The sequence below is a fragment of the Mchenga conophoros genome, linkage group LG20, assembly GCF_057382185.1.
Source record: "Mchenga conophoros isolate Kocher_MC1m ecotype Shallow Benthic linkage group LG20, M_conophoros_male_GT1.1, whole genome shotgun sequence".
NCBI lineage: Eukaryota > Metazoa > Chordata > Actinopteri > Cichliformes > Cichlidae > Mchenga > Mchenga conophoros.
This window is the reverse complement of record NC_140545.1, coordinates 12,713,641-12,740,756: the sequence shown is the minus strand read 5'-3', so window position 1 is coordinate 12,740,756 and position 27,116 is coordinate 12,713,641. Positions and strand designations below refer to the sequence as shown.

Here is a 27,116-nt window from a genome sequence, read left to right as displayed (position 1 = left end):
TTATGCATTTTTGTCTGCCTTATTTATACATGTAAAGCTCTGTATCTGTATAAAGAGTTTGTGTTAGTGTGTGAGAGGTTTTGTGTCACAATGGTCCTGTTTTGGAGGATTTGATTTAAAAAAAAACCAAACATAATTAAAGTAACCAACGATGCTATACGTTGACATCGTTCTTTCACTGTAAGACTCAGCAGGCTATGGTGAATAATCACAGCGATTTTCAGGTCTCTGAAGAAATCTATCTAGGAGCTATGACAGTGTAAAGACACCCTGCAATTTTAAATGTGTGGCGACATTTGAATGAGGCGCGTACCAGTAGAGGGAGCCAACGCACCACGAATGGTACACAGCCACAGATGCGCTTTGTGCAATGTATTTGTGACATGCAGGAGTGTTCGCAAAGAAATGTGGATAAGTTGTAAATCAAAAGTGTTGAGAATTTGTAATTATAAAGTGAATTAGGGAACGATATTAGATACTGCCACTGGCTAGATTTCAAAATGGGTCTCTCGCTCCCAAAGCGCGTTCTCTACGCCGCGGCCTGCCCTATAATATATTTCAAGCGTTTACCACAACTGAGAGGTGAAAACTGCCGTTTCTTCGTGTTACAAAATGTTCTGTAACTCCAAAAGTACACGGACTGTCGACATCATTCTTTCACTGTAACAATCAGCAGGCTTTAATAAAAAAGAGAAAAAAAATCAAGGCGGTTGTCAGGTCTCTAAAGAAAAATACATCTAGGAGATATGAGGAGTTGAAAACGCCTCTGTTACAGAATTTCAGCTGTCATTTTCACTCAAGTCTCCATAGACTTTGAATGTGGACATTTTTTAACTGTGTTGCTTCGAGGCCATTTGCGAGGAAACGGCAACTCCGACAATAATGACAGTGCCATTTTGTGAAAGGCAAGAAAAATACCTACATTTTGATGTATAATTTGTGTTAATGAAGGCAAAATTGAGCATTTGTTCGGACATGAAGAAGAGATTGAGAAAGCGACAATGCATGGTGTGTTTGGCGTCCATAGCAACCATAACAACCAATATTGATTGATGGAAGAGATTTTGAGACGGGTAAAAAAAAAAAAAAAAAAAAAGGCAGAGAGAGCCCATTCTGTAGGCTCGCCTGTAGGCTTCTAGCAAGCGTAGCAAGTGAATTTCAGAGCCAGGGGATTATTTTTTTTTTTTTTTTTTTTTTTGTGTCCCCAACATATGGTCCGCATGGGATTCGAACCACTGCCCTCTGTCCTCAATCTCTGCCATAGGGCCTGTCACGTTCCCATGAGCCACTCGGGCGGCCCGGAATGACAGGGCAAAAGTGCTATATTTAAAGTGCGCAATTTTCGGCTCTTTTTCATTAGCTGGACACCAGGCCTTATCTAGTCAGCCGTTCCAACCACATCCCTGCCAATGTGTGCCTACTTCAAGCCGCATACAAGTGTAACGCTCACAATTTTCTGCTATCACTCTAAAAAGCAACTTAAGTGTTAGTGATGTCACACCTATGCGCCACTGCCCTCTGTGGAGAATGGGAGAAATGTGCTTGCACCTCAACCTATGGACTCAGAGGACATTCAATCATCATCTTCCTCACTCAAGGTAACCTTATGGCTTGTAGGAACACTGCACATGTATGATAAGACTGTAGCCGTTCAACCGGCCCTTGTAAGGTTGCTGAAGACAGTGAACACCGTGGAATTCTCAGTATCACTGTGGCCCTGGGTTTTTCCACTGTCCTGCTAAGTGCTTATGTAATTGTAACCAACATAGGAGAGAGACGTAACATCGTGGAAGAGACATAAAGTGAGTAAAAACGATCTAAATGCATTTAGAATATATTTAGAACTACAAATTACACGTTTCTTAGCAATTATTGTTTTTTATGTCAAGCTTCAAGCTAGCTTCTTTATTGGGGCTTGGGACCAGCAAAAGTGACCCGAAATTTGGTCTTTAAGTCTGGTCATTAGCGTGTCTGGACCCAAACTACACTGCAGGTCCCAAAGTCAAATGATCACTGAGAGTTAAAAATCTGTCTGAAGTTAGAAGTTAGCAGAGAGTTAGCTCGCTAGTTTCCGTCTAAATATAATATACCAGGTTCTGACTGAGGGATTTCTAAAACAAATTAAAAGGCACAGCTCTGCTATCACTTCTGACATACATGAAGACAGGAAAGTAAGCAGCAGTGATGTTTGTAGGGTTACTGAAGTTTTGCTAGCTGGTATATAGTGATGTGATATGTGACTAGCGAAACAGCTATGTTAGCATAACATTAACACAGTGATGAAGGGGAACTTTTTTCCCACTGGATAAGAGTTAAGGTGAGGGTTCCCGATGGTTAGGGACAAATGCAGTGGCATGGCAGGATGCTGTAAACGGACCAAACTTCAGTCAAGAGAACAACTGAGATAATCCATCCACATACAGGTTAGTCATTAATGTGCTGCTGCATTGCCTGGGCTATAGTTACATGGTAAGGTTTTAAAAACTGAGCTTTAAAATGAATAGTTGTAATAAAAACTGAGGCCGACAGTGATCGCTTACTTTTTGTAAGGGGCTTGTTAAGATTAAATAGAACAAGTTACAAAGCATTAAAACATGTTAAAAACACAACAGCCTTATTAAACGCAGAGTAGTTTGGGCCCAGAAGTAGGATTGATCACGTCATCACTTAAAGACCGGATAGACACACGGTGGAGTTACTCATGTTTACTGTTGTTGCCACTTTCTAAATGTAGCAGGATGAATATTATATGTACTGGTTGATCCCACTTTTAGTCAGGCGCATTTTGAGGAGAAATAACTTTGCTCGTTATCAAATTATCAGTATCTCTGGAAACATTTAATACATTGTGATGGTTTAAATGCTCAGTCGTTTTCTCTTGTAGAATTCATATTCATAATAATATTTAGACAGCGGCACTATAGGTGTTGGCAGTTTTTGCAGTTTTACAAGCCCTCACGGTAAAAATATGGAATTAAATGTCACTAATGGGCTCTTCTCAAAAAAATCAGCGTCTGTGTCACACTGATTTTGATTAACTGACTTATTTTATTGTAATCAAACCTATTTTGATATTGTTGTCTTGTTTTTCCTTTAGCGAGGTGGTTTCCTTCCAATTGTAGCAGTACCAGTACGTCTGCCAGCTCCAGGTAGAGCTCCAGTGACCAGGAAGACCTCAGCATTCACCAATTCCTGCTGAATTACCGCAAACAGAAAGAACTGACAGAGGGCATTGGAATAGAGGATGATTATAACACTGAAGACCAAGGTAATAGGTCTGTCTAAGGGCCAGTGGAATATAAGCTATATGTTGTAGTGGTGATTATTTTAGATTAGGGCTGCCACGATTAGTCGACTAGTCACGATTACGTCGACTATCAAAATCGTCGACGACTGATTTAATAGTCGACGCCTCGTTTGAAGCATCACAAAAGACGCAGGAATAAGTAGTAGGATTTAAGAGTGTAATAACGGACTGAAATAGAAGATGGCAGCACTGTATGTACAAGGATGCCAGCTGCCGTTAAACCCCAAAGAAGAAGAAGCTGTATCCCAGAATTCATAGCGCAGCGCAGCTCAGTTTACAACAATGGCGGCAGCTAGTTAGTTTTAATATTACTCTTATTATTCTTTCTGGGTCACAAAATAAACGATTAAAATATTTTCAGGCGAGAATGTAGCTGTGTAAACCTCAAATATTTGCTCAGTTTATCAAGACACCACACGTTTTCGGAGACGTCTGTTACCCACTAGTTCGATAGCTAACTGGGGGCAAGGCTCACTAGGGCTGTATCCCAATTCAGGGTCTGCAGCCAAAGTACGCAGCCTCAACGATCCTCAAGGGCCGCGTACTTAGACTGCTAAGGCCGGAAGTGCGAGGCTTGTGAAATGGGACGGTCTAGCCCAGGTTTCCTAGCAACCATGATACTAACAGCTGGAAACGTTTCATACAGCTTTGTTTGACAGAAATGAAGGAGAAAATCTTTTGTTCATTTGTTTGTTTGTTTCTACATGAGCTTTGATCATTCTCTGTAAGATTAAGCTCAGCTATTGAACGGCGTATATTTTAAAGTAAAGGCTTTAAAACCAAGTTAGTACAAACGTCACTAATGTCACATAACTTTGCCGACATGTGGCCAACAGTAATGTTTTAATGTTCTTCGTTATTAAACATTTGCACATAAATAAGTGACATAATATTCAGTACTTAAAGTTTACTCTTCGGGCGCCCCTCATCCGCTGTTTTTTTCGGCAAAATTATCCACACCCACCGCCGCGCTATGCATTCTGGGATATGTTGGGCCAACGAAGTCTACACCGCCACGTCCTTAAAATTCAGGGAAATGAAGGACGCATTTGAGGGCCGCATTTCGAGCAGCCTTCGAATTGGGACAGCCTTCGTCGCGTCGCGGTGACGTAATCGGCCTTAAAATGCGGCCTTTAAGGCTGCAGACCCTGAATTGGGATACAGCCTAGTAGTGATGTGCGATACCACTGATTGCCTTTCCGATCCAATACCAAGTAATATTCAGGGTGGTATCGACGATACTGATCCGATACCGATACTTTATACAAAAACGTATTTTATTTATTGTATCTCAAATTATAGCATCATAATGATTACAGGATATCAGATTACTTGTTCTTATCACTTAATAATGCAGAATTATCATGTAGAAATAAAAAAAACTGAAGTTGTGCGCTATTTGAACACCTTGCCTGCCTGCAGCACTAAAGGACTCCATGAGAGAGGTCTGTCTCGCCCTAGCAGCACCTGTCCCTCTCCTCCTCTTCAGTTCGTCTCAACATACGCGCCTCATATTCTGTGATATGATTTACTCTGAGGTGTTTGACAAGGTTAGTGATGTTGCCACAACCATACATGCCAACCCTCCCGATTTTTCCGGGAGAATCCCGGAGCCACCATTCTCCCAAATTTCCACCATATTGCAGAATTCATAGCACGGCCCAGCCAATTCCAGTTTCCAACAATGGCGGCAGCAACTTAGTTTTAATATTACTCTTATTTCTCTTTCTGGGTCGCAAAAAACAAAAACAAAACTTTTAACATATTTTCAGGTGAGAATGTAGCTGTGTAAACTTCAAATATCTGAGCCGATCGACACATCGTCTTCAAACCCCCGCGATCTTTCACCACTCGGGTTAAACATGATATATAAGTCACTTTGATAACTTAAAAATGTTATTGTTTGGCTTTTTCAGTGTTTTATTTGTTCGTGAGTAAATCGGTTTGGCTGAGATTAAAGTTATTAGATTAGATTAAATTAAATTTAACTTTATTAATCCCTCGGGAGGGTTCCTCCGGGGTTTTCACACAGCTGAATAAACATCAAACAGAAAACGAATTAAACAAAGTGTGAGACGGTCGAGAGTTTACGCCAGCGCCCGGTTATATTTTAGATAGCAAGGAGCAGACGGCAGTTTCACTCCACCGAGGGAACTCATGACGTACTACCCGGCTTTCTTTAGACCGCGAAGGGCGGGTCCTCAGGTGGAAGCAGCCTCTGAATTTCGACACCCCCGCTGTTTCCGGGCCGGCTAATAATAACGGTGTCATTTAACATATTTTATCCGATAAATAAACCCTGTAAAATGTATTTATCACCCCCCCAACAGCCCTTTTGAATGTCTCCCTAATTCTGAGGTCTCAAGGTTGGGAAAGTATAGCCACCACACCTCACTGTTGGAGCACTTTTTTGCCACATGTATTGCAAACCATGTCTCAGCTGTTTGTGGAGGTAAAATACGTCCGCACAATTATGCTCAGCCATTGTTGTGAGTGCGCGCGCCAAGGGGCTGCGAGACATTTATACAGCCGTATTTCGCACATGACTATGAAAGGCAGAAGAGGAAGTAGTTCCTTTGAATGTAGACAATCTGAATGTTATAGTTTCTTTCCACTGTGTTGCTGTTAATGATAAACTACAAATTTACCCTAAATTACTAAAAAATATCGATATTTTAATGTGAGAATCGATTCTAGAACATAAATGACTGGTATCGGAGGAATCGATATTTCAGGATTGATCCGCACATCACTACAGCCTAGAGCCTGTGAGAACACCGGACTCCTGCAAATCGTTTTCAAACCCTTTCGCTACTCAGGTTAAACATGATATATAAGTCACTTAGATAACTTAAACATGTTATTGTTTGGCTTTTTTTGATAATTTTATTTATTCCTGAGTAAATCGGTTTGGCTGAGATTAAAGTTATAGTTTTTACACAGCTGAATAAACGTCAAGCAGACAACTGATTATCAGAAGTGTGAGATGCTCGAGAATATACTCCAGTGTCCTGTTATATTTTAGATAGCAAGGAGCAGACGGCTGAGTTTATTAAACTTCACCGAAACAATCTGCAAATTTCATTAAAATTTAATAAACTATCATCTTGTCTTTATTTTTAGTTAGCACAGACCTTAAACACTTAAAGCTGTAAGCTAAAGATAGTTATATAAGAGCAGATGCTGCTGGTGCAATAAGCTGTACGTTTTACGTCCAATGGATGCATGATCTGATTAGTCGACTAATCGCAAAAATAATCGGTGACTAGTCGACTATCAAAATAATCGTTTGCGGCAGCCCTATTTTAGATTCAGAGTGTAGAGGAGATGGATCATTGTAATTAAGAGTCATAGAAATCTGAACCTCACTGCAAAACTGGCGGTCTAACTGTACATGTGCTCCATTGCAGAAGTCCCTCCCACTGAGTGTGAGGATGTTGAAGATACTGGTAGTCCTGATGTGAAAGCAGAGCTTCCCTCCCACCTCAGCATCACTAAGGATGTTATGGAGCGCTGCATTCATCTGCTGTCTGATCCCAGCCTCAGGCTCCGACTCAAGGTACTGTATCAGTAGTTTTATGTAGAGTCAACTGTTGGACTAATAACAAAAATAATCATTCTTGTGAAGGTAGGACCGCCAGCGTTGGTACAATTCATCCTGTCAGAACTGTGTGGAGGACTGTTCAGTGGTGTAATGCTCATCAAGGAAAAACATTCAGTCTGGTCCAGGAGTGAAACAGAAATAAGTCTGTGCTGAAGTCGTGCCTGCTCAGGAGTTTGGGCTCTCAATGAAGACCTCAGTAATTAGTTTCAGCTCACATATAATCAGGATCAAAACAGAGATAATTGTTAGGTGTGTTGTGTTTCTTTGTCCTTAGGTACTGGACGTGCTGGAGTTGTGCGTTCAGGTGCTGAATGACAGGGAAAATGAACTGCTGCCTGTGGCTCATCACTGCTGGCCAGCACTCCTGCAGAGACTCACAGCTGATGACCCATTAGCAGTCCTCAGAGCCTTCAGGGTAAGTAAAACAAACCTCTCTTTTCATTACGTGAGTCAAAATTATTCAAGTCGTCTTTAGTTTTAAACTCTTAGTAGTAGTGATGGGCAGATGAAGCTTCATGAAGCACTGAAGCTTTTCATCCAATTGGTTCACCCCAGTGCAAAGCTTCTTGAAGCTTCATTTGCTCTAGTAGGACACCTACTGGACGTAAAAATATTAGTTGGCATGAATTTGAAGAGTGTGGCCTTTTGCACACAGCCTGTAAATGTCAACAACTAAAGGAGTGTGTAAAACATGTATATTGTAGTGATGGCAGCATACTGTGTATATTTATACTGGCAGTATGGAAAATGATTATTTGGAAATGGTTAAAATGGAAATGATCATTTACTGTGAGGTGTGGTTGGGGTGTGGACAGTGGTTGTGCTTTTGTAACGTTGAGGTATGGACAGCTACACACTGAGGCTTTGAGCCTCAGTCCTGCCTGTTCACATTTTATTCTGTAAAAACTAAATTTTCACTGCTTTTATGACCTTTTTAGTGGGGAGAACATAGCTAGGATTTAATGATTTCACAAATCTTTTGAATCCTTTGTCCTCCACAATGCTAAATGGCTGGGAGTCCTCAATCACCATGCTAACCAGGTCTTCATCTATTGGAGATTGTTCTCCTGAGGAAAGACAATAAAGACAAAGCAGAAATATAAATATCACACACGTAACTTATAACAGTTGTATAATATTGTTATATCATTTAGTAACATTACTGCATGCTATATTATCATGACATTTGATGGCTCACCTGGTCTTGCTCCACAATCGGTGTTCCCCTTATTCTCATTCAAAGCTCTGTAGTGCCTAAGCATGGATGAGGTGTTGCTGTTATATCCCAGCTCCCTGGCACATAGCAAACACTTCACCTTGTACAAAAGTACAGACAGCTTAACATAAATTGTATTGCACCATCAGTATTATGAAAATACATCTTCTGTGGAAATTTACATACCTTGTTGGGAGGAATAAAATCAAAATGTTCCCACACAGCGGAGGACATCCTCCTCTTCTTAGCTGGCTCCATTCTCTCCTGACTTTCTCTCTAAACCTCCAAACTCTCACTAACCGCAACTCTCCATCAAACACCCACATTTTGAATGAAGTCTGAGGGGTTTATATCGCTGTCATAGCTCGCGGCAAAGTTCGAACCACTTCATGAACCAGTCACGTGGTACAGCCGGGCAGCGAGGCTTCGGACGTCATCATTTTCAGCTCTTCCCATAAATGAAGCAAGCCTCGATACGCGCATCGCGGAAACGCCCCCTCCATTACTCGACACAAGCTTCGAAGCCTCGATACAGAACGTCACATCACTACTTAGTAGTCAAAAAATGAAAGATGGTGCCCAACAACAGGCTTATTTCATTCAGAAATAGTTCTGTTATTTTCTTTTTTGGGTTGTAATGTGAAGACTCTTTAAACTAACATTTCTTCTATCAGCACAGAAAGATCACTGTGTGGATGCCTTCTTAGAGGCTGCTTTTCAAACTGTCTCAGAGAATCACAAAGTAGGACTTTGTGATAAATGAAGCTGATAGTTTTTTGTGATCTTTGGTGCAAGTGTCAGCTGATTCAACTTGTCGGTGTAAATTAGGCTACTCGTCAGCTCCTGTCATCAGCTGGAATATTTTTAAATTTGTTATTCATATTTTCATTGATGAACTGACAAATACAGACACATTAAGTCTGTAAACAGTCATTTATTCACTCAGAGCTGCTGCTGGGAAATTGTTTCATCAGCTTTTGGATATATACGAGTTTTGTAAATACTACAATTCATCCAGGAGTATACAACGGTAAAGTTTTATTGAATTTTGACAGCTTGCTGCTTTTGTACATTACATTTTTGTACATTACATGCCAGGTGCTGTTTGTGCTGGGTGAAAGATGTGGGGACTTTGTGAGGAGAACTGTACCTGGGCTCTGGCAATGATCAAAGCAGCCACAACATGGACAAATCAGAGCAAGACAACTATTCTTAGTATGACGCCTCACTTTATGGAGATTGGTGCAACAAGAAGCCCATTTATGTAAAACCACATTGAAGATAGATTACCTCTTATCTTATCTTATCTTATCTTATCTTATCAAAGCCTATTTGATTACACGGCTGTAACTTTCTTGTAGGAATAAACTTAATGGTTCTTCTTAAATGAATGAGTTATAGTCAGCTTTCTTCCTGTGATTGAGACAACAGCAATACAAGTTTGTGTCTGTACATTAGTACAGAGATGAAGACGTCTCTATACTAAGGTTAACAATTAGGTTGTTAGCCTGATTTGACATTAAAGCTGTGTGTGGGGAGATGCGTCGTCAGAAAAAGCCAAAAAAGTCAAAGAACTCATTGAAACTCTTTCACCACCAGGTGGCAGTCTTGTATAACAATGAAAATCAACCATTGGTATCATCGTCAGGGCATCTCGGTTTTATTATAAAAACCTTAAACTGTGAAACAGTTTGACATCCTAAATGCATGACGGTGATGTTATTACTAAAAATGCCTCTTCACTGTGGCAGCTCTGTCATTCAACATATGTTAACCATGACTTTGATGATACGGACCACAGCCAGCTGTGCCAGCAGGATGCTGCTCAGGTCCAAACTGCACACACAGCTACGACTGCAAGCAGCTCTTCTTATACCCAACTGAGAAACGTGATTGTTCAATCAGCGAATCATGAGGTGACAGCGAAGGAGGCCGTTTAATTGATAAGATCAGAGAAGTTGTTGTTGTTGTTTTTGTTTACTTTGTGCTCAACATACTCCCATTAGCATGTTGAAAATATTCAAGGCCTGCAGGCTTCTGCCATTACATTACCAATTATGCAATTATGAGCTGCTTGTGTAATTTTTGGTCACCTGCGCAGTGTATTAACACAACTGATCTGAAATCACAGAAAAACAAAAAATCCGAGTAGTAGTTAGTAGTACCACAGACACGTTTAGTGAATTATTTTCATAACTTGAAATGCAAATATAAATTGTAAATTTTGAAAACTTGTGCACAAACTTTGTAAACAATAAAGTTATATACAACTATTTATCTAAAAATGCAGCCAGTGCATGTAGTGGGGTTTTTTTGGACAACCATTAAAAAGTACTACGATAGCTAAAATGAGAGAACGATCAAGTGTCACAATAAGATGCCACACAAATTATTTGTGCCTGTAAAAAAATAAAAAAATAGTTTGTCCGCCACAAGACAGAAGAGAACTCCACAGGGTAGGGCTGCTCGATTATGGCAAAAATGATAATCACGATTATTTTCACTGAAATTGAGATCACGATTATTTGACGATATTTATTTAACCCTTTAAGACCTACTATAGAACCAAGTCCACCAGAGCTTATATTATTTTTTTACATGCTGTAGTGCCATTTGTGGGAGCATTTCAAGTTGCTATACATCAATACAACTGTTATAGCCCATATTTTAATAATATGTATGCATTAAGTGCATAGTAATTACATAAATTGCAAAAAAGTGCAATAAACTACAAAAAAAATTGAAAATCGCTTTTGTTTTGTTTACATATATTTCTACTTGGAGAAATTTAAGAGGTTTATCCCTCAAAACTTTAAATACAATAAAGTTGCAAAAAATAGTTTCCCACCACAGGAAATTTATTTTGAGTGTCTTCATAGTTTTATTTTGGAGATACAGCAATTTTTATATACTGCAGGAAAAACAAAAAACAATCCTATGATGCAAATTTGCAAAGAAAACAGCATGTGCATCATTTCACTGTGGGAAGTGTTACGAACAGCTGATAGGAACGGCAAAGCCTGTTTCTGGAATATTATGTTTTTGTTCCTGCAAGCGCTTTTTATACAATTTTTGCAAAGCTATATGTGGAACGAAACCGTGACCGAGGACAAGCTGATGGCATAAGATGTAAGTACAACTCCTCCGGTTTCATATGCAAAATAAATTATTGCGCTAGCTTACACGGTTCAGGTTCTACAGGGATTTAACAATAGTTACGCAAAACGGAGCGTGCTGCTCTGACCGGCTTTAAAGGGTTAACAATGACTTTAAAAAAATAATATAAAATAGTGTGCAACACCACTGAAGTTTTTTTTTTTTAAACTCTCTTTTCAACCAACGGCAGTCACTCTCCAAATAACTTCTGCTTAGCTTTCCGAGCTTCCCTCGGGTCCTCTTAATCAGCGGTCTCCAACCTTTTTTGCGCCACGGACCGGTTTATGCCCGACAATATTTTCACGGACCGGCCTTTAAGGTGTCGTGGATAAATGAGGGAGGGGCTAATAATCGGCTCAGTCATTTTTAATGATCGTTGAAAGCCCAGATCGTAATCGTGATTAAAATTCGATTAATTGAGCAGCCCTACCACAGGGATCCAGTTTTCCATTTGGAGACAGTGTTTACATTGCAATCTGCTTTTGTGACATTCATTAGTACCCTCACCGACACTCAAAACAAAGCAACGAACACACAACACACTAACTATAAGCTCCACGCTAAACGTCACAAATCTTTCACATCTCAAAACTCTCTCTCGCTGCCATCACTCCCAAAACTTTCCCCTCTTCCTAAACAACCAAATCTCACGTGTTGCCATTTTTTTTATTGCTCAACATGGTACATTTTTCCACCAATAGGAAAGAGGTGGCTTTTTTTTTCTTTCTTTACTGTTTCAAGTAATAATTTTACACAGGTAAAACCATTACTTGAAAATGATTACAAACACTGATGTGAAGCTATTGGATGCCTGACAAAGGATAAATGGGGACAAAATACAACACGTGGAAATAAAGACAGACCCTTTAATGGTAAAATAATGTCTTATCACATTATAATTAAAAATCAGAATAATCAAATAAGTACAGTTGAAGATCACATGAAGTTGTCTAAGGAGCTTTGAAAAGAAAGCAACTAGACTTTGAATAGTGGGTTAAAGACCCTCTTAAGTGACCATCCCCACTAGCGTTTAAATACACGGGACTCTGCACCATTTGGTCTTAGAAGAGAAGAAGCCTTCTGAACCAGGTGAAACATAGAGGAGTCCAGTTGTTGTTTTTTTCATGCTCTTAGACTACTGTGACCTGGATGACTGAGAACCTACACTGACATTACATGAAGCTGTTTGCTGATTACATAAATTTTAGTTTTAACCTTTAGGGCCCTACATGGTCAGGCTCCTCAGTATATGTCTGACCTGCTGAAACCTCATTCATCTTCCCGAGCTCTAAGGTCATCAGGTCAGAGTCTGCTAGCTCGTGGTGATCGGGCCTTTCAGGCAGTGGCACCACGGTTGTGGAATTCTCTTCCACTGTTTTCACACTGCACTGACTCCATTGTTTCTTTTAAAAAGCAGCTAAAGACATTTTTATATACACAAGTTGTCAACTAATTAGTTGTTTTTATGTTGTTTTACATTGTTATTTCTTATATTTTCATTCTTATTCATTTTCATTCTCTGTATTGTGAATCACTTTGTGATTTTTATCTGTGAAGCGTGCTATATAAATAGATTTTACTTTACTTTTACTTACTTACTTTGCCTTTGTACATAAAAAAACAAACAAACATCCAAACTCTTGCTAACGATAACCATCTTAGCTCTTATCTCCTCGCTTTCAATTTTTGACAATTGTTTTGCTTACACCGAAGTGTTGTATGTAATATAGAATATATACAATACCAGTTATTGAACATGAACTGTTGTGCACATCAATTCATGACACAACAGAATGACAGCAGGAAGCCACATACCAGTTACAATACCAGTTATTGAACATTACAGAACATTACAGAGTAATAAAATCCAGCCTCCAATAAACAGATTATCACAGTATGTTGCTTTAATACCTAATACTCCTCTAAACCTGGCTTGTTAGGACATGTCTTCCATCACCCTAACAATGATTATGTGTAATATGACAGAGGGCTGTCATACAGTCCAGTACAGCGATCAAGAAAGGTAACAAATATGTAGTGTTGTCTCCCTCTAGTGGCAGGAAATAAGTCTTAAAATAGCATGTGCCAAGACCTTTTTGTTTTTTTCCTCTTAGTCTTCATAGGATTAGTTTGCAAGTTCACTGTTTAAGTTTTTATTGTGAAAATGAGATAAATGTTGAAAAATAGTGGCAAATAAAAACTAGTCCCTTTGGCTAAAATAACATCAGTTGGTTGGTGCACAGCAAGAAAAAAAAAAAGGTGTGTGTGTGCAGGGGTGTAAGGCCCAGGGGCCAAGCAAGGACTAATCCGGCCCAAAGGAAAATGTGAGGGAGAACACAAATGTTGGACATTTAACTGTGTTTTATAAGTTTTGCATTTTCCTCTGCTGATAAAGACCTTCCTCACAGCTATTTAAATTATACCAAAGTAATAAATAAATGATTAAATGATAGAAATCTTCCTGTTATTTCACAACTATAGAAATTTCAGATTTTACAGTGATTAAAAGCTTTCTCTTTTTTAATTATAATGAGATATCTCTACCACATCAAGGCACAAGCAATAGAAAAAGCCTTGTTAAAGGGATACCTGAACTTTTACACGTGTATTTCCTACACTTTATGCCCCCAAAACGACTTAAAATTATCTGTGCACAAGTAGTACACAAGAGCATTGATACATTTGATTTTTAATATTCTTTTATTGTCCGCAACTCATAAACTATACTAAAACATAATGACAGCATAACCTTTTTGTCAGTTTGTGCTCATGTAAATGTGTTCATATACATTCAAGTGGCTTCAAAGTGCTTTCTTCAAACATGACACCTGACATACAAAAAAGTGAAACAATATTTGCACATTTAACAATATCCAGACCACTGCTGTGCTTGTTTTGGCTCAGCCAAACAGTTAAGGTGTGCTTTACATCCATGTCTGTCCACTCATGATATACTATACATATGTAGTTAGTTATGGCTAAAAACTCTCCTTTGATTACTGACTTGCATTCGCTTCATCAATGAATCAGAGTGAACATTTGTCCTAGATTAACACTGTAGGGTCTTTACCTTACAATATGACGTGCCTTGATAAAAGATTTGTTGACAGTGGTGCTATATGAATAAAACTGAACACATCTAAAAGTCTTCCGGAAATTTGGCTTTATTAGAACAGGATGGATTGATGACCACAGCCCTCTCAGCACAGGGCTGACAGGACTTTTCCCCATATAGTAAATAAAACACAAAATAGATTAAGACAGAATACTATACCAAACTTAAAGATAAAAGGGCATTAACTGTTTTATCAGCTCTTGCTTTTCAAAGACAATGAGGAGCAAAGTACAGTTAGAAGTGTTTGTTCTGATGGAGACTTTTAAACTGTAAACAGCGGCTAAGTGAACAAGAATCTGTGTCCACGAATCCTGGGCAGTGACAACACTTAAACACCATCGTCCAAAATCCTCAGTGCAACCCCTTATCAAAAAGTTTGACATATTTTGCAACCATTAAATGTTAGAGAAGCCTCTGAAAAAGAGGTCACAGTTACTACCTGAGCAAAAACCTCTGCTTATGCTCACAGACCCTAAATCGTAACAAATAAGACAATAACAACAACACGAGTGATGACAAAGTGACACCAAAGGTTGGTGAAGAGCAAGCATGAAGTGAGACATTGTGTGCACACTTTCTCTTTTAAAAAGTATAATGCTAACTCTTTTTGGAGCTGGGTAGGTATACTACTGTATATGCTGAATTTACCAAACATGCTCAGCTGCTGGAAATTGATAAGCAAAGTGAGAGTGAAGACGAGGTGAAACCAAAACAATTAGCTGAAAGAATCTAAAATGTCCTCTGGGTTGTTCAACATTTAGAACAACTCCCTAAAATGTTTAGATCACAGATTCTGTGGGTTTAAGATTTGTGATCATTTCTGTGAGGAAAACAGAAGAAAAATGTTTCCCGTGTGAGCTTGGCTACTATTGCCGTGCGAATTGTGAAGACTGTTATTTTTAGATAAACAGTCAAAGTGTCCCAGTGGAGGAAAGCATAGCTGTGACATGTAACATTTTAAAGCTTGTCTTTATTTATTTTTAAGACTGTACATGCCACATTAAAGACCCATGTATTTTGAACATGCGTGTGCCATGTGTGTGCATTCAACCTTTGCGTTTGATAACATTCTCCCATTTCTGTTGTCGGAAATATTTATGGTAAGTCCTCATTTGAGCATGAAGCTCAGACGGACAAGGTACGGCACGTTTTTCTCTTTCTAAACACAGGATCTGGGAGGCCTCCCCGTGCACGCACGATCTGCCTCTCCCCTATACCCTGCCCCAATTTATATGTTTATATTTAGGCCTGATATTAATTTCCATCACCACCATAGCTTGGAGTTATTTATTTTTAGACAGCAAGGAGCAGCTTGAAGTGAGCTGTGATATGTAAATTGTTGTGATCCATTACAGGTGTCTCAGCGCCCACACACGGGACACATGGTCTGATGTTTAGAGAGAAGAAGATGAAAAGGGTTCAGCCAGTTTGGCAGAAATCTGTGCACACGAGTGTTTATGGAAGCTAAATTTGATAACAATGTATCAGAGCTGGAGGTAATTCAAGTTTTGATATAAATATTTCTTGTCACCACACCAGACTGCAAAGCAAGTTTAGCACAGCCAAGGGTTTTCTTTCTTTTTTTCTTTTTCTTTTTTTGTTAGCTGGGATAAACCCCAGTCAGAGCTTCATGAAGATAGTTTTAGCAATTTGATCCATTCTTTGCATAAAGTGGAAAAACCAAGTGCCACCTTCAGTCAAGAGCAGGGGTGGGAATTTAATTTACCCCAAAGGGAAACTGGGACTGTTGTGGAGGGGCACACCGATAAGCTAAACTCAATTCTGCTAAATACTAATTTTATATCTTTCTAAAACTGCTACCGGTAACTGTAGATGTTACAGTTTAGCAATGGAAAAGTGAAATGGGCATATTAAATGGACATATATATATATATATATATATATATATATATAAAAACACCCAGCACGCCCCTGCGGGCGGTTTATCCTTCAAGCTCGGGTCCTCTACCAGAGGCCTGGGAGCTTGAGGGTCCTGCGCAGTATCTTAGCTGTTCCCAGGGCTGCGCTCTTTTGGACAGAGATCTCCGATGTTATTCCCGGGATCTGCTGGAGCCACTCGCCTAGCTTGGGAGTCACCGCACCTAGTGCTCCGATTACCACGGGGACCACCGTTACCTTCACCCTCCACATCCTCTCGAGCTCTTCTCTGAGCCCTTGGTATTTCTCCAGCTTCTCGTGTTCCTTCTTCCTGATATTGCTGTCATTCGGAACCGCTACATCGATCACTACGGCCGTCTTCTTCTGTTTGTCTACCACCACTATGTCCGGTTGGTTAGCCACCACCATTTTGTCCGTCTGTATCTGGAAGTCCCACAGGATCTTAGCTCGGTCATTCTCCACCACCCTTGGGGGCATCTCCCATTTTGACCTCGGGACTTCCAGGTTATACTCGGCACAGATGTTCCTGTACACTATGCCGGCCACTTGGTTATGGCGTTCCATGTATGCCTTGCCTGCTAGCATCTTGCACCCTGCTGTTATGTGCTGGATTGTCTCTGGGGCATCTTTACACAGCCTGCACCTGGGGTCTTGCCTGGTGTGATAGACCCCAGCCTCTATGGATCTTGTACTCAGAGCTTGTTCTTGTGCTGCCATGATTAGTGCCTCTGTGCTGTCTTTCAGTCCAGCTTTGTCCAGCCACTGGTAGGATTTCTGGATATCAGCCACCTCCTCTGTCTGCCGGTGGTACATACCGTGCAGGGGCCTGTCCTTCCATGATGGTTCCTCGTCTCCCTCCTCTTTCTTGGGTTTCTGCTGCCTGAGGTATTCACTGAGCACTCGGTCAGTTGGGGCCATCTTCCCAATGTATTCTTGGATGTTCGTTGTCTCATCCTGGACTGTGGTGCTGACACTCACCAGTCCCCGGCCCCCTTCCTTGCGCTTAGCGTACAGCCTCAGGGTGCTGGACTTGGGGTGAAACCCTCCATGCATGGTAAGGAGCTTTCTTGTCTTTATGTCAGTGGCTTCTATTTCCTCCTTTGGCCAGCCTATTACCCCAGCAGGGTACCTGATCACGGGCAGGGCGTACGTGTTGATGGCCCGGATCTTGTTCTTACCATTCAGCTGACTCCTCAGGACTTGCCTGACCCTCTGCAGGTACTTGGTGGTTGCAGCTTTTCTAGCGGCCTCTTCATGGTTCCCATTCGCCTGCGGGATCCCCAGGTACTTGTACCTGTCCTCTATGTCTGCAATGTTGCCTTCTGGTAGTTCAATCCCCTCAGTTCTGACTACCTTCCCTCTCTTTGTTACCATCCGACTACACTTCTCCAGTCCGAACGACATTCCAATGTCATTGCTGTATAGCCTGGTAGTGTGGATCAGTGAATCGATGTCTCGTTCACTCTTGGCATACAGCTTGATGTCATCCATGTACAGGAGGTGGCTGACAACTGCTCCGTTCCGTAGTCGGTATCCGTAGCCAGTCTTGTTAATGATCTCACTGAGGGGGTTCAGGCCTATGCAGAACAGCAGTGGGGACAGAGCATCTCCTTGGTAGATCCCGCACTTGATGGTGACTTGTGCTATGGGCTTGGAGTTGGCCTCTAGTGTTGTACGCCACATCCCCATTGAGTTCCTGATGAAGGCTCTTAGGGTCCCATTGATCTTGTACAATTCTAGGCATTCCAGTATCCAGCTGTGGGGCATTGAGTCATAGGCCTTCTTGTAATCAATCCAGGCAGTGCACAGGTTGGTCAGTCTGGTCTTGCAGTCTCGGCTGATTGTTCTGTCTACCAGTAGCTGGTGTTTTGCGCCTCTGGTATTCTTGCCAATCCCTTTCTGTGTCCCGCTCATGTATTGACCCATGTGCCTGTTCATCTTAGCCGATATGATGCCTGACAGGAGCTTCCATGTAGTAGGGGAGAGCGGGGTAAGTTGTCACACGGGTAAGTTGTCACACGGGTAAGTTGTCACACGGGTAAGTTGTCACACTGTTCATAACTCCAACACTAGAGGCTCTATCTCAAAAATGAAATAGCCACTTTGTGTGACTTCTTCTTCTATAGTCAACCTCCTGTTCACATGTAGTCAAGACTGCTCTAATCTGAGGTGAGCACATCTTTTTTATTTTTTTGACCTAAAAGGAAAAATAAATCACTTTAAATTTTCATCAGTACAACTTTGTTAGGTATAGATGTTACAAATTATTATTTTACACAAAATAGAGGAGACATTAACGTGTCTTTTGATACTTCAGCTGATGTGCTATGTTGAGCTAACCCTGACATTTAGCCAAAATTAGCATAAATGTCAGTTTGGGGCAAGTTGTCTCATTAACTTTGGGGCAAGTCGTCACATGTGACAACTTGCCCCAGTACAAATAAATGCTCCAAAAAATTGATATTGTAATTCATTTGTATTTGTAATAAGGTTTTTGAAGAAAGGAAGGAGAGGCAGGAATTAAGGAAGGAAGGAAGAAAGTAAGATGGTTCGAAATTATCAACGAAAGACAGAGCGTGGCAGAACACCACCTGACATTATGTTAAAGGCAGTCAGGCAGGTAAAGATGCAGAACAAATCAATCAGAAGTACAGCAAAGGATTTTGACATAAATTACCGTACTCTAACTCGGTATTGTCAAAAGATTACCAGAGAAGAAATTGAAAGTCAGACAGCCATGCCAACAACAATGGTTGGTTATACAACGCCAAGGAAGATTTTTTCCCCTGATTTGGAAAAGCAGCTTGTTGAATATATTACTAGGTCAGCTGACATTTATTTTGGTCTGTCACCAAGTGAGGTCAGAAAGCTTGCCTACCAGTTTGCTGTGGCACACGAACTGAAGTTTGTGCCTTTGTGGGCAGAAAAAGAAAAGGCCAGCAAAGAGTGGTTTACAGGCTTTTTAAAGCAGCATACAACATTGTCACTGAGAAAGCCAGAAGCAACTAGCCTTGCCAGGGCAAGTAGCTTCAACAGAGAGAATGTCAATGCTTTCTTTGACAACTTAGAGAAAGTGTTATGCAAATATGAGTTTGGACCAGGAGACATTTGGAATGTTGATGAAACTGGGGTCACCACTGTACATAAACCAGACAAAGTGTTGGCCAGACGTGGATTCAAACAAGTAGGGTCATTGACCTCTGCTGAAAGGGGAACCCTTGTCACACTGGCCTGTGCTGTCTCAGCCATAGGGAATAGTTTACCTCCATACTTTATTTTCCCACGTGTCCACTTCCATGACCATTTCCTGATCAACGGGCCACCCGGCAGCAAAGGAGGGGCAAATTCCTCTGGATGGATGAAAGACACACACTTTGTTGACTTCCTGCAACATTTCAATGAACATACAAAGTGTTCAAAGGAGAAGCCCTGTTTACTCCTTTTGGACAACCACGAGTCTCATCTGTCCATTGATGGACTCAATTATGCCAAAGAAAATGGCATAATCATGCTGTCATTCCCACCGCACTGCTCACATCGGCTCCAACCATTAGACAGGTCTGTCTACGGGCCACTAAAGAGGCACATCAACAGCACGTGTGATGCCTGGATGAGGAACAACCCTGGGAAGACAATGTCTATTTATGACATTCCTGGGATTGTGGCAATTGCATATCCTCTGGCTGCAACCCCATTGAACATTCAGGCTGGTTTTAGGGTGGCTGGGATTCAACCTTACAACAGAAATGTATTTCTGGAAGCCGAGTTTGCACCATCCTACATCACAGATCGCCCTATTCCGGACCCTGCCCTGCCAGGCTCCAGCACCAACTCTGCACTGCCAGGCCCCAGCACTACCTCTGCACTGCCAGGCCCCAGCACCAACTCTGCACTGCTAGGCCCCAGCACCAACTCTGACCTGCCAGGCCCCAGCACTACCTCTGCACTGCCAGGCCCCAGCACTACCTCTGCACTGCCAGGCCCCAGCACCAACTCTGCACTGCTAGGCCCCAGCACCAACTCTGAACTGCCAAGCTCCAGCACCATCTCTATCACGAGCTCACCCTTACCCAGCACTGCAATTACTGACAGCGGACTACCAACTCCAGAGGACATCCGGCCATATCCAAAAGCTGGCCGCTGAAAACCATCCAGCAAAGGAAGAAAACAACGCAAATCAGCAATTCTAACCGACACGCCAGTGAAGCAGCAACTAGAAAAAGAAAAGAATAAGGCTGAATCTAGCAAAAAGCTGTTTCAAAAGAGAGGGACGCGAGGGGGGGAAACATCTGGACCTATGAAGAACAACGCAGCTAAAAGAAGAAAAATAATTCAAGAGTCATCATCAGATGATGAAGAGCGCTTCTGCCTTGTCTGTGTGGAGCCATTTTCAAACAGTTGTCCAAAAGAGACCTGGGTAAAATGCGTAAAATGCAACTAATGGGCCCATGATGCTTGCACCTCAGGCCAGGCAATTTATGTGTGCCAGAATTGTGACTCTGAAGTTGAGTCTGATTAATCAGAAATAGGGCATCTGTTTTGTTCAGAGGATAAACATGTTAAGTAAAGCAAGTTATTTGCAGCATTCCATTCATTTATGATGGATTTATGTGCAAGCCAGAGAACATTTGAGTTTAAAGTTCAAACTAAAGTTTTCTTTCTACTTAATGTTTTGATTAAAATGTGTATTGGATTGAAATAATTGTTTTTTTTTCCAAATTCTCTTGGCATAATTGTTCAAATTTCCAGTTTTGGTTTGAATTTAACAATTAAAATCAATAATCACAATTAAGTATTTGTGTTCTTATTTTAAGATAATCTAGTGTGACAACTTACCTGCCGATGGGGCAAATTGTCACAAGTACACATTCTCCATTCAACAGTCTACAACTCCGTAATGAGATAAGATATGAAAATGTAATGAATACATCATATGTGCCCGAGACTTCCTTCTTTCATTTGGTGAAACATTTATTACGTTGTGATGTATGGTGCTCAGTAAGAGTTAGTCAGTGTGAAAAGTGTGACAACTTACCCCGCTCTCCCCTACTGAGGCAGGTTATTGGTTGGTAGTTGGAGGGGACCGGTCCCTTCTTGGGGTCCTTGGGGATCAGGACCATCCGACCTTCGGTTAGCCATTCCGGGTGTCTCTTGTTAACTAGCAGCTGGTTCATTTGTGCTGCCAGACGCTCGTGGAGTGCAGTCAGCTTCTTTAGCCAGTAGGCGTGAACCATGTCGGGCCCTGGTGCTGTCCAACTCTTCATACTGGAGACCCTTTCTTGGATATCTGCCACTGTGATGGTTACTGGACCCTGTTCAGGGAGGTCGCTGTGGTCTGCCCTCAGATCCACTAGCCACTGAGCATTGCCGTTATGGGTTGCGTCCTTCTCCCATATGCTCTTCCAGTATTGCTCTGTCTCCAGCCTTGGTGGTGCTGTTCTCTTATTATTATTGTTCCCTTGCCACTGAGAGTACACCTTTGCTGGTTCTGTGGAGAACAGCTGGTTTATTCTCCTGCCTTCTATCTCTCTGGTGTACCTCCTCAAGCGGCTGGCCAAGGCTATGAGTCTTTGCTTGGCAGTTTCCAAGGCCTCAGGTATGGACAGCTTGCTGTATTTCTTATGCACCTTCTTTGTCGCACCTTTCTGCAACTCCGTTAGTTGGCTAACCTCCCTCCGTGCTACTTTGATCTTGCCCTCTAGCCTCCTTCTCCATGGAGGGTACTGCCCCTTGTGGCTGTTCAACTTGTAGCCAAGCATCTCACTGATCACTGCTGCCGTATTGTAGATTAGCTTGTTAGAGATATATATGTATATGTATATATATATATATATATATATATATAGCACTTTTCTATCTGGGGACTCAAAGCGCTTCGCACAACTTGTCTCATTCTCTGTTCTTTCGATCTAACATGCACACCCATTCATACTCGGATGCATCCCAGAGCAACTTGACTTTAGCATCTTGCACAAACGGGAGGGATCTAACCACCAACCTTCCAATTAGCAGATGACCTGCTGTATATTTAATCATCATCCCATCATCCCCCCTCAAAATGCCCATTTTTACAAAATTTAAAAGACTTTATAAAAAAGTGATTTTGCTATTTTTCTTGCTGTTTAATGACTTCATGTACAGTTTTCCACCTTTTCCTTGTTCAGTGTGCGAAATCTAGTCTTTAACTAGATATTGAACCTGAGCTTTGAAAGTCAGTTTTTGTGCAAAGTTCGGTTGATGTTAACTGTATTATTTACACATATAAAAAGCCATTGTTAATTTAGTAATGTAGACCTGGATGTTGAAAAGACTGTGAGTTCAAAAAGTTCTGTTTACACTGTAATATTCATACTGATTTTCCTAAATCTTGCATCAAGCATTTGCCATAAATACAATAATACTTAAGAGACATTTTCAAACAATAAAAACTCGAGTGAAATGGGCAAACCTGCTCTGGAAACTAACTAAAATAAAATGGAATTAAAAAGAGAAACGTAAAAAAAAAAAAACTAATAAGAGAATACAAAACTATAATAACTTTGATATGTACTTAACTCCAGTAACAGACCATTCTCTGGTGTTATCTCAACTGCAAAGTTGATTAATTGTCGGTATTGCAATTGAAGCTCTGTGTTTCTGGCTGTGCCATCGATCCCTTTTGTTACAGGTTGTCCAGAGACGGGCACATTTTTGAAGACTTCTTTTTTCTTAGGACACATTAGCGAGGTAGTGTCGATCAAGCCCTCATTGCTAAACTCCCCATCAGAGAGTGGCTTACTGCTTTTTGTGATTTAGTGGGAAATTACAAAGCAGGCCTTGAATGCTCCATCCCTGGGTGTGTAAAGCTGGGTAAACAGTTGTTCTTGTCAGATGGGCATTTGAATCTCATCAGTCAGGTTCATGTTTTTTTCTGTAAGTTGAGTCTTCTAATAGTGATTTAAATCATGCTCCTTAAACGCAGCAAGCTGCTCTTCATTAAATAAATACTCAGGAGTGCAAATCTTGTTAAAAAACCATACATTCAGAAGAGAAACTTTTGTGGTTGTTCCATTCTCTTTAACTAACCAGACCAAAACAGCACAGAACCACATCATCAACTTTTTTATATTTACAGTTGCTTTAATTTCTGTATGATCTGTGTAATACTGAATAATATTCTTGTAGCTACAGAGCAGCAGATATGTCCATCCTACACTGATGATCTTGACAAGCATGAAGAGGCTATGACTGAGGAGAATAGTCTTAACAGAGTCATTTAAATTAAGTCATTTAAATGATTTATATGTATTTAATTTTAAATCATATCAAAGGATTCAGATCATGTCTTCATAATGGCTGGTAGCCTTATTTATTTGAGCCTACCAGGACAAATAACTTATATTGTGCATCACAAAGATGAATTGTAGACTAATTTGTTATAAATTGTTTGGTTTTTTTTTTAAATCCACTGTGGAAAAGGTGGACTGGGTTTGACAATGTCTGCAATCTGATACAACTGCAACTAGATAGTAATACGGAGTAGGGCTGAACGATTATGGAAAATAATCTAATTGCGATTTTTTGCCCCAATATTGCGATTGCGATGCGATTATTTTTTAAGGTCTTTGTCTTCTGTATCATTAAACAAAGACAAGCAATACATCATATAGTATGGCCAATACTATATTACATTAATTTTAAACTGTTCTTTCCTGGAAGACAGACCTCTGTTATGATGACATGAGGTGATGCATGAATTGATGACTGACATTTTTATTTAACTTCTTCAATCACAACAGTATATTTGAACATACACAATAGTTTATTTTTAGCTTACAAACATCTGAGCATAAAGTGCTGACAAGGAACCCTGGTGTAAACATTAAAATGAAAGTCAGTACAATGTGCAGATTGCAGAAATATACATAAAAAAAATCAGTGGCTTTACCACACTCAGTTTTTCGACATCTGTGAACTACTAGACAGTCATTCAATTAAAAAATAATATTAAATAAATAAAACTAATAAATAAAAAATACACACATCTTACTGATCTCTGCAGTCAGTAACATTACACATAAAGTGCAAACATAATAGCAATTGTATAAACACACACACAAACACGCCTTTAAAGTTTAAAGGCGTGAAATTGGACGGTCTAGCCTTCTGATTAGCTAATCAGAAGGCTAGTTCTGATTAGCGTCACCGCTGTCTCGGTGGAGTTTAATAAACTCGGCCGTCTGCTTCTTGCTATCTAAAATATAACCAGACACTGGTGTAAATTCTCGACTGTCTCATACTTCTGTTTAATAAGTTTTCTGTTTGACGTTTAGTCAGCTGTGTGAAAACCAAGGAGGAACCCACCCGGGGGATTAATAAAGTTTTATTTTATCTAATCTAATAACTTTAATCTCAGCCAAACCGATTTACTCACGAACAAACAAAACACTGAAAAAAGCCCAACAATAACATTTTTAGGTTGTCTAAGTGACTTATATATTACGTTTAACCCGAGCAGCGAAACTCCGCGGTGATCTGAAAATGATGTGCCGGGAGTTGTGCCGTTCTCGGCCGCATCAGTAATCCTCGAGCTCCCGGCTAGCTGTCGAGCTGGTGGGTAGCAGACGCCTCTGAAAACGTCGAAGCACTTTTGCAAATATGGGATATCTTGATAAACCGAGCAGATATTTGATGTTTACACAACTACTTTCTCGCCTGAAAATATGTTAAAAGTTTATTTTGTGACCCAGAAAGATTAGTATGAGTAATTTTAAAACTTAGTAGCGGCCGCCATTGCTGGAAACTGGAGTTTGGCTGGGCCGCGCTATGAATTCTGGGATATGGTAGTAATTTGGACAGCCTTATAATCGCAGTATAATCGCAGCCTTTGCGGTTAGAAAATTGCACTTGATCATGTCGCGATATTATCGCAAATGCGATATATCGTTCAGCCCTAATACGGAGACGTGTCTTTCTCTCACTGCAGCTGGACAATGTCCATGACGTTTCTGCTCAGATGTTTTTTTGTTAGTTAGTAATAATTATTTTGTTTTATTTTGTCCAGTTGCTTTCTTTTTTCAAGTTAATACAACCAAGCCGTTTGATGGAAGTGAAAATGATCAACCTAGGTGAATTCAAAGACACCTTTGTGCTGATATTTGGTACTCAGTAGTTTGTATGACCCCACGTGCTTGTATGCGTGCCTGATATCGGGGCATTCTCCTAATGAGATGTCTCCTGGGGGATTTCCCCCCAGATCTGGATCAGGGCTTTGATAGTGTGAGATGTGATCTGGGGATTTCAGATGGACCAAAACATCATCTCCTAGAGGTGTTCTGTTGAATTTTAGGTAGCATGGGGGCCAGTCAATGGTATCAATCCTTCATCCTCCAGGAACTGTCTGCATACTCCTGCTGCATGAGCCCGGGCATTGCTGTGGACCTTCTCCAGATCCTTTATCATTTGTTACATGTGCTCAGGGTGAACCTCCTCTCATCTGTGAAAACCACAGGGCACCAGTGGTGGATCTTTCAATTTTGGTATTCTGTGGTATTCTGATCCTAAAGTGAAGGGGGAAAAAAAGAAAATGCAAGGAGAGAAAAAAAAAAAGGCCTCTACTTTAAAAGCAGATGGGGATTGTCTCATTGTTGCCCTTCTAGTGTAGCTGCCGTTAATTTAATTAACAGCAGAGCAACAGAAACAGATAAAAAAAAAAAACCCCTCTGCTACTTAACTCAGCATATCAATATCCCAGACGTTTAATTGACTTCATCCTATACTCTGATTAAAAACTGTTTTAGCAGTATTTATTCACTAGAACAAAAATCTGTGGCAAAAAGAGCACTTTGATGCTGAGCAGTGGTGTGTGCACAAGAGAAATGACATCATTTATTATCAGGAAAATAGAGGTTTCTCTTCTAACTGTGGACTTGACTTATAACTTATGGGGCAGGGATAGCTCAGTAGGTAAAGTGGTCGCCCCATGATCGGAAGGTCGGCGGTTCGAATCCACTTAACGGCTACCCTGAGGTACCCCTGAGCAAGGTACCGTCCCTACACACTGCTCCCCGGGCGCCTGCTTAGTGGGCTGCCCACTGCTTCACTGAGTGAATGGGTCAAATGCAGAGAAAAACAAGTAATTTCCCCATGGGGATCAATAAAGTATCCATTATTATTATTATTAACTCAGTGGGGAGAGTTTGAGAATTTCCAGCTCTGTGTCCTAACTGCGAGTGTCAAAGAAATGCATCATGAACCGGGTGTTTTCATCAGAGGGAAGCATCTTTCCTATGAAATGCAAAATGCTAACAATAGACTCTTCTCTTGTCAGGGTGTGGCTGTGGGCCATGCTGTACTGGAGGCTGACCCAGAAATTTGGAGAGCTAAAGCCCACGTTGGATCTGGACCAGTGCATGCTGAAGCACAGTGGATGAAAGTAACAAAATGTCCCACAGGCCTGCCTCTGATTCACAGTACTCATTCTTTCCTTAATGCTGTGATTAGACCTCAGTGCTGACTGAATGCCAGCTCCTTCCTCCCTCCAGGTCTGTGTTTAGTAACTACAGCTAAGGCATTGCCAGTAAAATAAAACAGTATTGTTTCCAAAACAAGAACCTTCTGTCTTCATTCTTTTAGGATTGTAAGGAAATGTATCAACTCTTTATACAAGAGATCATTATTTATTTATTTTTGCATTTACTACATATGGAAAATAATGGTGCCTCATTGGTGGCCAAGTGTTGTGGTAATAGACTACCATGTTCATTGTATTTCATGTAATTTAATAAGTATTATATACAGCAGTTCCTGTTAATCCCACACCTTTAATCATTGCATACAT

The 27,116-nt window shown here is 40.7% G+C and overlaps 1 protein-coding gene across 2 annotated transcripts; it reads left to right on the top strand.

The window, feature by feature from the left end:
• Window positions 1-1,102: 1,102 nt before the first annotated feature.
• LOC146550486 (TELO2-interacting protein 1 homolog) lies at window positions 1,103-26,861 on the top strand. Of its 2 annotated transcripts, none has more exons than XM_085260094.1 (5): window positions 1,103-1,598; window positions 3,098-3,268; window positions 6,718-6,866; window positions 7,186-7,326; window positions 26,607-26,861. In XM_085260094.1, exons 3-5 carry the CDS (start codon window positions 6,813-6,815, stop codon window positions 26,790-26,792), a joined length of 381 nt encoding a protein of 126 aa, XP_085116220.1. In that variant the 5' UTR covers window positions 1,103-1,598; window positions 3,098-3,268; window positions 6,718-6,812; the 3' UTR covers window positions 26,793-26,861. The 2 variants fall into 2 exon arrangements, with proteins under 2 accessions (XP_085116220.1, XP_085116219.1); XM_085260093.1 differs by lacking the exon at window positions 1,103-1,598 and adding an exon at window positions 1,624-1,802.
• The last annotated feature ends 255 nt before the right edge of the window (window positions 26,862-27,116 follow it).

Excerpts from the sequence above, each read along its gene's own strand:
- LOC146550486 (XM_085260094.1), top strand. The coding sequence starts at position 6,813 with ATGGAGCGCTGCATTCATCTGCTGTCTGATCCCAGCCTCAGGCTCCGA. Across the intron at positions 6,867-7,185 it reads GCCTCAGGCTCCGACTCAAG|GTACTGGACGTGCTGGAGTT; the intron begins GTACTGTATCAG and ends CTTTGTCCTTAG. Across the intron at positions 7,327-26,606 it reads CAGTCCTCAGAGCCTTCAGG|GGTGTGGCTGTGGGCCATGC; the intron begins GTAAGTAAAACA and ends TTCTCTTGTCAG.